At 35.3% G+C, this 13,542-nt stretch overlaps 1 protein-coding gene across 3 annotated transcripts in view; it reads left to right on the plus strand.

Annotated features, from left to right (window-relative positions):
• The window catches only part of LOC150105228 (serine/threonine-protein kinase/endoribonuclease IRE1-like), a 543,187-nt gene that overhangs the window by 275,806 nt on the left and 253,839 nt on the right, over nt 1-13,542 (plus strand). For all 3 annotated transcript variants that reach the window (XM_090396205.1, XM_090396206.1, XM_090396207.1), the window contains one exon: nt 4,870-5,237. In XM_090396205.1, the coding sequence (XP_090252331.1) occupies nt 4,870-5,237 (368 nt within the window). The remainder of the gene's footprint in view (nt 1-4,869; nt 5,238-13,542) is intronic.

Genomic DNA, 13,542 nt, shown 5'->3' on the forward strand with positions numbered 1-13,542 from the left:
CACAATATTAATATATTCTTTCTTTTGTTAGTTAGTTTAACAAACACCTTTATTTTTTTTATATTTTATTGGATGCAAGAATATTTCTTTTTCTTTTAAATAATTCATCTATTATCTTTTATGCAGGGTTTTTAATTTATTTATTCTTCATGTTACACCATGATAGCTGAGAATTCTACATTCTTAAGATATCAGAGCCTGTGTAGCTCAGTGGATGTGGCGTTTGCCAACCACGGCGCTTGACCGCACGAAGGAAGACTTAGTTTCGAGTCTAGTCGGCGACTAGAGGAAATTTTTCTAAGCCTTTTTTCGACCGGTTCCCGAGTTAGTCGATCTCTGGCACGGGCAAGCGGGTTTTTTCTCCCGGAAACTCAGGTTTTTCGTCCTGTAAACTCAAGAAAATCGACCGTAGAACCCACATTATTTCAGACATTAAATATATTGTGTTAGGGTTAAGGACCACGAGATGGCGGCATATTTGAGCCGTCTCTCTTCACTGAGTGCTACCGCTTAATTAGTGATAGCCTTGGGCCATCTATCTCTGATTGGTACCAGTGGAGATTGAACTGCCCACTCAGTCTCCAAAAAGTTATATAGGGCTAAATGGCCTCGCCTACTCCCCGTATACGGGAATGAAAAAGGCGTTAGTTGATTATATATATTATATTATATATAAGATATCAGGTGTAACACTTTATTGTTTTCTGACAGTTCATGCGGTACCCATACACCCTGTTTAAGAACCTTGCCACTCTTATGTAAGTGCTCTTGGACAGTTGTCCAAGAGCACTTACATGATGAATTAAGTTTCTCTGCTAATTCTTCTATGGTTTGTTTTGGATCTGATTCAACGAGAGTCTTAAGAGCATCGTCATCTAAAGTAAGAGGTCTTCCAGCTCGAGGTCGATCAGAGAGATCAAAATTTTTTCTGCAAATCTCCTAAACCATTGCTGACATTTGTTAACCTTCAATACATCTCCATAAGTTGAGCAAATGATTTTGGTAGCCTCGGTAGCATTCTTTCCTTGGTGAAACAAAAACAGCATACAATGACGTAAATGGTGATCTTCAACTTTAAAGTCCGCCATATTAAAAAAAATAATCTAAAATTTAAAAAAAAAACGATTTTTTAAATAGAAAAGTGATGCTAATTATTTGATTTTTAAATAAAAATCAAATTTAATAATTTATGTGTTATTTAAGAAAAAACAATCCACTAAAAATGAACTATTAAAAATAATTGATTTCTTTCCGGTCCCCCTTATACTATAAGGCAGTGTTTCCCAACCTTTTTGAAGTTGCAGACCCCCTGTAACGAATGATAATTCACCATGACCCCTATAAAATCCAAAATGGAAATTGTTTATATTCTACATATCATAAAGTTGAAGTAATAAATTACAATTTTACAACACTAAATGTGTCATTTATGACAATGCAATACTGTTATAAATGGAGATATTCAGAAGAATATGAACATATCAATTAGGCCATGTGTGAACAACAGGTGTGAGCAACATGATAAGATAAATTCTAATGAAAATAAACTATCCCACGGACCCCCTTTGAATTACTCGTGGACCCCCGGGGGTCCGCAGACCACATATTGGGAAACACTGCTATAAGGGATGTTCTCTATGGGTGCTATGTTCTCCATGGTAAGCTTTGTCACCTCTCTTTTATCAAATATTCCTCTTTCTGACACTGAATATACTAAAAAATGTTTTTCTTCCTGATGTCATTGAGCTTTTTAATTTTACCATGCATTCTGGCTACTTTACTTGGAAAGATATTATTTATAAACATTTTGGGATACAGCCATAGGCTCTTCTCCTCTAGCCAATTATTAAATGGAGAATTTTGAAAAACATTCTCTTGATACTGCTATTCTCAAACCTTCTATCTGGCTACTTTACTTGGAAAGATATTATTTATAAACATTTTGGGATACAGCCATGGGCTCTTCTCCTCTAGCCAATTATTAAATGGAGAATTTTGAAAAACATTCTCTTGATACTGCTATTCTCAAACCTTCTATCTGGCTAATACATTGATGATGCATTCTCTATTTGACCACATGCCTCAGACACATTAGATGCCTTCCTCTGCCATCTCAATAGATATCACCCCAGAATCCAGTTCATTATAGAAAAAGAAAATAATAATCGCCTGCCATTTTTAGATACTCTAATTACATTGCTCACAAACTTTCTTATCATCTGCCCCTCCCAACAATATGGTGTTGTCAAAACCCTTGTTAATAGAATCTCCATTCTCTTCTACCATTCCACCTAGGCTGAACTCTCCTTTGTTTGCCAGACCTTCTTGTCCAGTGGTTAAATACCAAAAAGATCAAAACAATAACTGTTCCTCCCAACTCTTCACATCGCTCCCAACATGCTGAGTATAGTAATGCCATCATTGTTCCTTATTTCCAGGACACCTGGAAAAAAAATAGCCAAAACTCTGAAAAACTACAATCTCTGCACTGCATTCAAACCTCATCTGAAGCTTGCTGTCCTCATCTGCTCTTCAGATGAGGTTTGAATGCCGTGCAGAGATTGTTTCCTTGTTCTTCCCAATCTGTTTCCTTGTTCTTGCAACTTATCACATTATGGTCAAACTCAGAGATCTGCAAATATCCACCTAAAAGAACATAAAAAAAAATACATCTGCTGTCAGTCAGGTTTAGCTGACTATGCTTTGGTGGATACCTTACACAGAATCAAATGGAAGAAAACTATCCTTCACCATAACAAGTACAAATTTGAAAGAATTTTTTTTAGAATCAGCAGCAAGTGTATAAAACCAACCTAATCGTAATAAATATGGTTCTGTTAAACTTCCCATGATCTTGGAAACTTTAATTCTTATGCCTCCTGCCCTGCAGTTAAGACTGCTAGGCAGGAGGCATAACAACAGCACCCATAGAAGGTGCCCCTCATAGGACTTTAGGCTTTGTCTTTTCTGCATATAGTTTCATGTAATTTTGTGTGTGTTTTTACAATTTTAATATTGTTTCCCTGACAACGTCGCAGTGATTGAGATGAAATATAGGATTGATTAAATGTCTGTTGAATTATTTATTTTGCTGTATTTATTCCATTAAACCTGATAATGGATTAAGATCTGCATGTTAGTTTAAATAGTCTAACATTATTTGTTCATTGCTATTAGATACTTAAAACTAATAAACAAATCAGTGTATATTGTAGCATGCACAAATGTCATTAACATTATATCAAAAACCAAGTTGGAAGCAATAGAAATATATTTGGAAGTAGAAAAATCAGCATACATATGAGATAGGGCTAAAAATGAATCAGTGAAAATCTAAAATAATGGTTAATACCACTATAATCAAGTAACTGATATTAGTGTTAAAATTGAAAACCTTGAAATAGAAAAAAAAGTGGAACAGTTCAAATATTTAGCAGTAATGATCACAAGCCAACCAAATGATTTGATAGAAGTACACAATCAGATAAAGAGAGGCAGTCAGGCTCTCTCTCGTATTCATCTTCAAACAATATCCATTGGAAGACTCAAGTACAAATATATAAATCAATCATTTGTCCAATTGTTTCCTATGGATGTGAAACCTGGTTATGTACACTTAGGGTAGAGAATTTGATTTCAGATTTTGAAAGGTAAATCCATCAAAAAATATTTGGCTGAGTGGATGATAATTGTAAGGATCAAATGAAACCATGGGTTAAATTCAGCTCTTATAAAAACCCAATATTTAATATAATCAAATTCAAAAAGGTGCAGTAGGCAGGACATATTTTTCATTACAGAAAATGACAGTATTCTTGAGAAGACTATTCATAATAAAATTCTTTGTAAAAGACCAGGAGAAAAGCCATGAAGAAGGAAAGACACCATTAGCCAATACAGCAACATCATATTGCGCTATCCACCCTGGAGAAGTATGGTCCCAGGCAGATAGGATTGGTGGCAAGGCTTAATTTGCATTGTAGAGCCATAGGAAAAGGAAATGTACTACAGGGTCACAGAGTACAGAGTAGTTTCGGGATACACTCAACAGTTAATCTGTTATCCACCTCCCTAGCTTTCTCTGCTAATAGATGAAAGCTGTAACCATGTTTTTCTACCAGTCCAGTGACATGTGGTTCTGTAACAATGAGGATTGAAATCTTGATATGATGTAGTAGTGATAAGTTTTTCTTTAAGGCCTGAATCAACAATACTGGGAAAATGAATTATTGGTTGCAATGAGGAGCATATATTTTTAAATTATAGAATTCGAAGTTTTGGAAGGAAGACTGAAAGGTGTGTAATTTATTTTATTTTGTTTTGTTAATCTCGTACTTCATTCTGTGATGTTGAGTAATATATAGAAAAGATTATAGCAAGGCTTTTTTATTCACACATTATATATATATGAAGGAAATAAGGAAAAAAATGAAGCAAATGACTGAATATGAATTAAGATTAAGAAAATTAAGTTTAGCCACGTTTAAGGAAATGCAGAATTACCTGAATAGAATAATTTATCCAGAACAGTATTTCTATGAATGAATGTCATACAACAATTTTTGATTACCTGGAAGCTTCATGAAAATGCAACTTCCGTGTCATCTTTTTGCACACTGTCATTATCAGTTTTTGATATTAAAATTTGGTGTCTTGAGATGTTGAAAATAGGGTATACAAAGAACCCGGGAGATGTGCATGTGTGTATGATTCATTTAATTTTACATAGGTTTTAGTGTGTAGGATTTATGTTGTTTCTAAACAGTATTGCCATTAAAGCAGTGTGAATATTGCTGTTGTGAATAATAATCATTAAAGCAGTTATGATGGTAATAAAATTGTGATTATTCTATTCTATTTATATTCTAGGATATTATGAAATTCCTGAGTATTCTTTAGCAACAATTGTACCTCTCCTGCAAATTGGTGGCAGACCAGATCCAACAGTTAATATTATTCCTCCAAGAGTGCCTTCTGTAGAAAATTCACTATCAAGTGAGCAGCAGAAAAAGATTTTGAAAACGAAACAATCACATGATATTTCTGATCCTTCAGTTTCATTGCCATTTGAACATGGAAAAGAAAATTCAAAGTTGGAAGATAAATTTACTGGTGATGTACACCATTCCGCTTACCATTTTATAATAGGATTTAATAGTGAGTTCATCTGGCTACAGGTGATATTAGTAGCATTATTGTGTGGAATGACTGGGTTTGTGGCTTATTTATATCCTCAGGTATGAAATTTTTTTAAATATTTACTTTTTATTATTTATTTTATTTTTTATTTTTTGATGATTATATGTGCCGAAATTAAATATTACAAGAAGAATGTTGCAGCACTTAACAGAATAGTTAAAACTATGTAACTTATTATTTTTTTTTTAAATGTTGGGTTTAAAACATGGAACTTTCATCATAGAGGAAAAGAAGTGGAAATTATCTACATGTCCAAATTTTCTGATGAAAAATCCTTGGATCTCATTTATAGAAGTATATACACCTATACAGATTTTGTGTGTTTGACTTATTAATTTTATTAATAAGTCATCCTGCTTTTTTTTTTTCAATGGCAATGAGAAAGAAGATAAATTTTGTTTTCCCGAGTTTTGTGAAGGGTATTCAATGCCTTCAACACGTTTTTCAATGGATTTAGTAGAGTGGAGGAAATATTGATCAGATGAACAATAACCCTGGAAGTATTTATAGAAGATATGCAGCAGAAATTAAAGTGTGAAATTGAGTAAATTGATTAGAGGTAGGTCATTAATCACTCTGCTTGCTCTTTTAGATATTGAATTGAATATTTTTAGGGGAATGAATCACCACAAATGTGAGAAAACGGTATTTTATAGTTAGCTGAATTTGTGATTTGTTTAAAGTTAATAACTGTTCACACATAAAGTAAATCCATGAGCAAAAGAAAAATCTTAATTTTTTGGATGTCAAGAAGGATTGGGATATTTATGCTGAAAAAGATTTGATGTTAGGGGAATGCCATGAAGAGAAATTTGATCTTGTCTAGAGATTTGGAGATGTTAGATGTTAAAGCTAGAAGAAAAAGAAAATGAAATGAGAAGGACGAATAAAAGGTAAGGTCATCAGAAAAACTGTGTATTGGGTTGGCAGTCAAGTAGGTTGGTGATATATACACAGTTTTGTGTGTGTGTGTGTGTGTGTGTGTGTGTGTGTGTATGTATGTATATATCATCATCATCATCATCATCAAATTCCTGCCATGTACCCTCAAGGGGTGTACAGGATATGACAGTATACTACATGAAAAAATTACATCATTACTAACTTCCTATCTACAATTTTCCTCCAAATCAGTCTGTTACTTGTCAAGACTCCAACATTATCAGATCTTATATTTCTATCGTCTAAGGCACTTTGTACCGTATCAATCCACCTATATCTTGGTCTTCCTCTGCGTCATTTTCCTGCCAACTTGGCAGAGAACACTTGTTTTGCTAATCTTTCCTCTCCCATTCTATTTAAGTGACCATACTACCTGAGATTAGCTCTGCTAATGCATTCCTGGATGCTGACAATGTCAAGTTCTTTCCTAATATCCTCATTTTTAATATGATATTGCCATTCATGCCATCTGTTCACACCTCTAATCTTTCTCAGGACTCTCATATCTGCGGTCTCTAGTCTTTGGTGGTCAAGTGTTTTACTTCTGACCCAGCTCTTAGATCCATAAGTTAAAACTGGTTTGTACACTGTCTTGTATACAGCTAATTTAGTGTTCCCACTAATTTCTCTCTTATTCCATATGAATTTATTCAATTGACTTCCCACCATACTAGCTTTGCTGATTCTGTTGTCTATTTCTATATTTAATTTACCATCTTCAGTAAAAATCGTGCCTAAGTAGCTGAAATGTTTTACTTGTTCCACAGGTTCTCCATTCACAACACAGTTGACATTTTCAGTGATTCTGCCTATTTTCATTGTCTGTCTTTTTATTGCTGACCTTCATACAATATCTATTACAACAGCTATTCAATTTAGTCAGAGAATCTTGCAGACTTGTAGTGGTTTTATTTAGAAGTATGACATCATCCGCATAAAGCAAAGAGCTGACATTAACATCTCCAATTTTGATATCAGGTTTAATACCACTTTCCTTCATAATGTGATCCATATAGATAATGAATAACAGAGGGGATAATGTACATCCTCGTCTCACACCAGATTTAACATTAAACCATCTTCCTGTAATTCCTTCAATTCTAACTGCTGACTTACAACTCAAATAAAGACTAAGTATTGCTTGATATAATGCCTCATTGACACCATATAACTGCAGCGTATTGAATAGCTTCTCTCTTGGCACCTTGTCATATGCCTTTTCCAAATCGACAAAACTTAAATACAGATCTTTGTTATATTCCCATGCTTTCTCGACTATTTGTCGTAAAGTGGAGATCTGATCCTGACAGCCTCTGTTTGGCCTGAATCCAGCTTGTTCTTCACCAAGCTTTTCTTCCACAATTCTTCTCAGCCGTTTCTCAAGTATACTTGCATAGATCTTGCCAGGAACACTCAGTAGGGAAATACCTCTGTAATTCTCACATTCAGTTTTATTTCCCTTTTTATATATGGGTACTATGAGAGCTCTACTCCAATCATCGGGAATTCGTCCCTCTGTCCAGGCTTTCTGAACTATGCAGTGCAGCCACTGCAAGACTTTTATACCACCATACTTCAGCATTTCTGGTCGAATATCATCTACTCCTGCTGCCTTTCCACATTTCAAGCCTTTGATGGCTTTTTCTACTTCAAGTATGGATATGTATTCCTTACTGCATGCCTGGTCAGTGTTTTTTATCACTGTGCTATCATCACTGCTTGTTTCATTTAGCAGTTTTTCAAAGTAATTACTCCATACTTCAAGGATATCTTTTTCTCCTGTTTTCATGTCACCTTTATCATCTCTAACTCCTTTTACAGCACTCTTTCCTCCATTCCTAAGTTTATTCAACAACCTCCAGAATATTTTGCCACCTTCTTGATATTTATTTTCTATATTCTTGCCAAAGTCCTCCCATGACTTTTGTTTAGCTAGTTTTACACACTGTTTAGCTTTCTTACATTTGTCTCTGTATTCTGTAAGAGTAAAAGCTGACTTATTTGCCAGGAACTTTTGATATGCTTTCTTCTTTTTCCTTCACTGCCTCTTTAACTTCCTTTGTCCACCAGGGAGTTCTGATTTTTTTATCCTTGCAGACAACCTCACCACATGCCTCTCTGGCAGAATCAATCAATGTTTTCTTCAGAGTTTGCCACTGAATCTCCAAGGTTTGGTTCCTGTTCTCAAACTCTTTCATTTTCTTTTCAATAATCTATCTGTATTTTAGTCTACAGTTCACATCTGAGAGCTGCTCAACTTTTATTCGCTTTAAAACTTTCTTACATGTTATTCTTATCTATATGAAATTCAATTTTATCCTGCTCAAGACTAAATAGTGATCACTTCCAATTTCAAATCCTCTGTACACTCTGGTGTCCTGCACTAGGGAGAAAACATCACTATCAACAATAACATAGTCAATGAGACTTTTCTTATTCCTAGCCTCTTCTCTCCATGTGAATTTGTGCACATTTTTATGTTGGGACATGGTGTTAGTAATAACCAGTCCATGTCCTGAGCAGCAATCCAACAGATATTTGCCATTATTATTAGCTTTGCTCTTTTCTCCAAATTTTCCCAAAATATTTTTGTATATATATATATATATATATATATATATGTGTGTATTAGTATTTTTTCTATTTTGGTATATATAATTAAAGAAATTTAATGACTAGAAGCCGAAAGATACCAAAATAGAAAAAAAATACAATTTATCATTTGAGCAAACAGCTAGTTTAGAATATTGAATAAAAGACTTCATCAGGCGCATAACATGAAAAAGATAAATACAACACACACACACATTCTCTCTCTCTCTCTCTCTCTCTACAAGAGAGCAACAGCTATAAATTAATTTCAAAACTTATTGCTATCATTTGAAGGTGTTCAGTATTGTTGGGTACTGTTGGGTATTGTTGGGTACATTCATGCAGGCAAAATCTTGTGTAGGCCAATGCTGGATAGCTGAAGAATGACAATCAGATAAGTTATAGCTGAGGTTAGTATTAAGATGGACCATAGTGTGAACAATTTCTGTTGATTCCACAAGTCTTCTCTCCAGCTTGTAGCATCTAAAAATGTTTTCTGATTTGTTCCTGATCACTGAATGAGTGACAGAATCTTCATCATTAGGTTAAGCAGAATTAAGAATGTGATTAGATAGTGTGCTAGCTCTAATCCTGCCATGCGTGATGTCTCTCATATTTCTTCCATACATAACTCAATGGATTTTTCCTTCTGACAAAATAGGGCACATTGCAGTTACACCAAAGATGATAAACTCCCTAATATATTGTAGGCTGTCATGTTTCAATTTAGGTGTACCAAGTAATATAGATAGAGGTTTGGATAGAGGAGTAAAAGAAGTGCAGATTTTAAATTTCATTCATTTTTTCAAACAAACTTGAAATGTTAGCAGCATGTTTGAGTTAATTTATAGCTGTTGCTCTCTTCTAGTGTTTTTTTTTAATGTTATGCAATTAATGAAGTCTTCTAAGAAGATGAAACTAGTTGTGCGCTCAAATAATAAATATATATTTTTTTTCTATTTTGGTATCTCTCAGCTTCTAGTCATTAAATTTCTTTAATGACTGAGTAAATGCCAGCCTGGTTGGCCGAGTGGGTAGCATACTTGCTCTCCAATGCAGGTCGTGGTTTGAACCATGCCATGGGCATGGATATTTATATGCTCATCTAGAGCATGCCTACTGATGAGCATGTATGAGGGTGGCCTGAAAAGTTCTCAGCCTCGACCATACATGGCAGCAGTATCAGCAAGATTTTTTTTTCTCTAAGTTGGTACATCTGTGATAAGCATCCATGTGAAATTGCAAGTTATTCTATCAAGTAGTTTGTTTTATACAGCTGTCTGAAGCAAAAGTGTTGTCTGTATCCCTTGAAATGGATAAAATTGAGTATTGCTCGGTTATAAAATTCTTTGTCAAAGAAGGTAATGACAAAAGAAATTCGTTCGAAGTTCATAAAAGTTTATGGGCACTCTTCTCGTTAAATGGGCTGCCGAGTTTAAATGTGGCCGTACCAGCCTTGAAGATAATCCACATGATGAAGGCCATTCATAAAGTGTAACAACACCAGAAATCATTGATTAGTGCATGATGTGATATTGGATGACCGGCAAGTCAAAGTACATGAAATTGCTGAGACTATAGGCATTTCAAAAGAACGTGTAGGATATGTTCTGCATGAAGAATTGCAAATGAAAAAGCTTTGCACAAGATGGGTTTTCTTTTAAATGGTCCAACAATGATGCATAATAGACTCCTGTTATTGTCTTACCCTTTTCCAAATAGTCTATCATGATAATTCCTTAGGAATCCCAAAAAACAGTGGCCATCACCTTCCCAGCTGACAAAACGGTCTTCGCTTTTTTTTTGGTGCCCTTTCATCAAGCATTGTCCACTGTTTTGACTGCTGCTGGGACTCAGGTGTGTAGTGGTGGATCCAAGTTTCATTTACATTCACAAATCGATGCAAAAAATCCTGCGAATTACGATTAAACATCGCCAAACACTGTGTTGAAATGTCTTTTTGTTTTTTTTTGATCGACAGTCAACAATCACGGCACCCATCATGCACACAGCTTTTTCATGTGCAGTTTTTCATGCAGGATATTATACACCCTTTCAGTTTCCTAGAATCTCAGCAATCTCACACACTTTCACTTGGTGGTCTTCCATAACGATACCATGGATTTTGTCAGTCATTTCCTTTGTGGTGACCTCAGTCAGACATCTGGAGTTTGTTTCATCTTCTTTGGATATACAACCATGTTTAAACTCATTTATCCAAAAATAAATAATCTTTAATGCCGTGCAGAGTCCCCATGAACTGCATCTAACTCGACTTTGATCTGTGCAGCCGTCCACTTCTTCAAATAAAAGTGTTTTATCACTGCACGAAACTTGTTTCCTCCACTTTTATGAAAAATGCAAACACCGTCATTTTAAATGTTTGCCAAATGAGAACTATGTGTCACACATAACTAAAATTTTGCCAAGGGTAATGAAAAAGATGTATATGCTGACATTGGCATGAATGAACGAATTGTGTCGCCGTCTATTGGAAATTTACCAAACTTTTCAAACAAATATTGTTCTGAAATAAAACGGAATATTTGGTGCATCCTTAACATAAAGGTTGAAATGTAGTGTAATTTTAAGTGATGTTGTTACTCAAAACAGTAGTTGTCTATAAATCTATGATAATGACAGAGAAAACTAATCATAAAGCATGGACAAGTTGGAGTGAGTAGCATGGTAATAGCTGAGCTGACCATAGGAAATTTCAAACAGTTCTTTTGTTAAATGGTGAGTTAATGAAAAAATTATTATGGATGAGTTTAATGAATGTGTGTGGTAGAAAAGTAACAGAAGCCAGGGGAATAGTTCAATTTCTGAATGATGACTTTGCAATGATATATCATCCACATGAAGATAATTTGGTAACAGATGTGACAGGGAATGCTGTTAGAATGGAGGTAGATGAACTGAAGATGTGTATGATATTATATGATCTTAATGTGGATACAGCTATTGGATTGGATGGTATACTACCCTGTATGTTAAAAGAAGCTTCAATTTGCTGATAAGGCTGTTTGTCTTATAGTAGATACCCACGAAAAGAAAAATAGAAAACAGTATGGTGTCATTATCTGAAAGAGGCCTCAGTGAGGAGAGAGGTAGCAAGTTGTAGACTGATCAGAAGTGATGGTTAAAGTATGGTCAAGAGCAGAATTTGAGAATGTGTTGATAGGAATGTGATGCTGTATGGGGAAAGTGTCCCTTAGTAATTTACTCACTTTCTACAGTAAAGAGACAGTTGAGTTAGATAAAGTAATAGTCACACTATGATATTGTGTGGCTATTACTTTATCTTGCTATTTTGCAGTATTTATTACATACTGCAAAATAGCTATTTACATCAATTGGAGCAAATTGGAATGAACAAAGACAAGAGTAATGACACACATCAGTGAGTAATATATATAGTGGAGTAAAATCAAGAGAAAGGAGGTGACCACAGAACTTTGCACTTGGACTGCTATATTTGATTTGAACATTGATGAAATAGATTAAAAATGCCAAGAAATTATATTATTTAATCCTTTATCTGGGTGTTTATACGAGGGTGGTCTGAAAAGTTCTCGGCCTAGCAATGAAAAAATGAATTTATAATTTCAAAATTATTTTTATTTTTAAGCATAATCTCCCTTAAGACTAATACATTTATTCCAGCAATGCTCCACTACCATTATCCCGTCCCGGTAGTGGTTTTCAGTAAGATCTGCAATACCCCTGTGTACAGGGATATTTTACAGAAAGGCCACAGGAGGCATACAATGCGCAGTTCCTGGTATGGAAGGAATTGTTTTCCTTTGCCATCTATGCAGGAGTTAGAGGCAAAGAGTGATGCTAGAAGGACACCCTTTTCTTTGGGTGCAGTAACAGTGGTGTTATCTGGATGGGAGAGGTGGGAGCACAGGTGAGCAGAAGTTGCATTTGACTTTTTTTTTTTCAAGGGATCAGAAGGTATGGCTACCCTTTGGATAAGCCACAAGTTTTCTACTAGTGGCTTTTATGAATTTGGATTTGCTGATAGTTAATTTGCATTTATTGCGTGCTTCTGCATAAGCTGAGTTTTTTTTCTTTAACTACTTTCATACATCTTCTTGAACCAGGGCTTGGAAAGTGGATGGGAATTTTGAGTGGAATGAGAGATAATGCCTTTCTGCTACTTAGGATGATTTCTATGACTTGCTCAGTGCAGGGTCATAAGATCAGAAGCAATAGTCATGCCATGGGAATGAAGAGTAGTAGTTCTGGAGATCATCCCACTTTGTAGTTCTAGAGCACATGAGGTTGGGTGTGATCAGAGGATGAGTATTCTGTGAGATTGGGATTGTGGTGTAGATTTTCCAACAGGAGGGAATTATCTGAAATTTGGGTCAGTAGCTGCACAATTTGCATTATATCATTGCTTGTAGCAAAATCTTCTGCATCATTTAGATCAGGATCTTAGTGTTGGAGTTGTAGACATTCAGGTCACCTGAGATGATGATGCCACTGTTTGGGAAGTTGGATTATAGATGGTCGAGTTTCACGGAAAGGGAGGTGAAGAGGTCTTTGTGGTTTTCAGAGTTTGGAGACTGGTAAGGGGAACAGATGAATGTTACTAAGTGGGGCAAGGAAACTTTCAGCCAGAGGAGGTGAAAAGCAGAGGATTCTAGGTTTGGCATTCTCTGGAACGCAGTGTTAGAATGTACAATGACACTGGTGCCACCTTTGTTGCAAAATGAATCATGAAGAGTATAATTTGGGTATTGAAGGTGGTCTGTGTCTGATGTAGCTGTAATTTTGGTTTCTGTTAAGAGGAGGAGG

The sequence above is a fragment of the Typopeltis vanoorti genome, chromosome 7 (assembly GCF_054136105.1).
Source record: "Typopeltis vanoorti isolate ZY-2024b chromosome 7, IOZ_Tvanoo_1.0, whole genome shotgun sequence".
Lineage (NCBI taxonomy): Eukaryota > Metazoa > Arthropoda > Arachnida > Uropygi > Thelyphonidae > Typopeltis > Typopeltis vanoorti.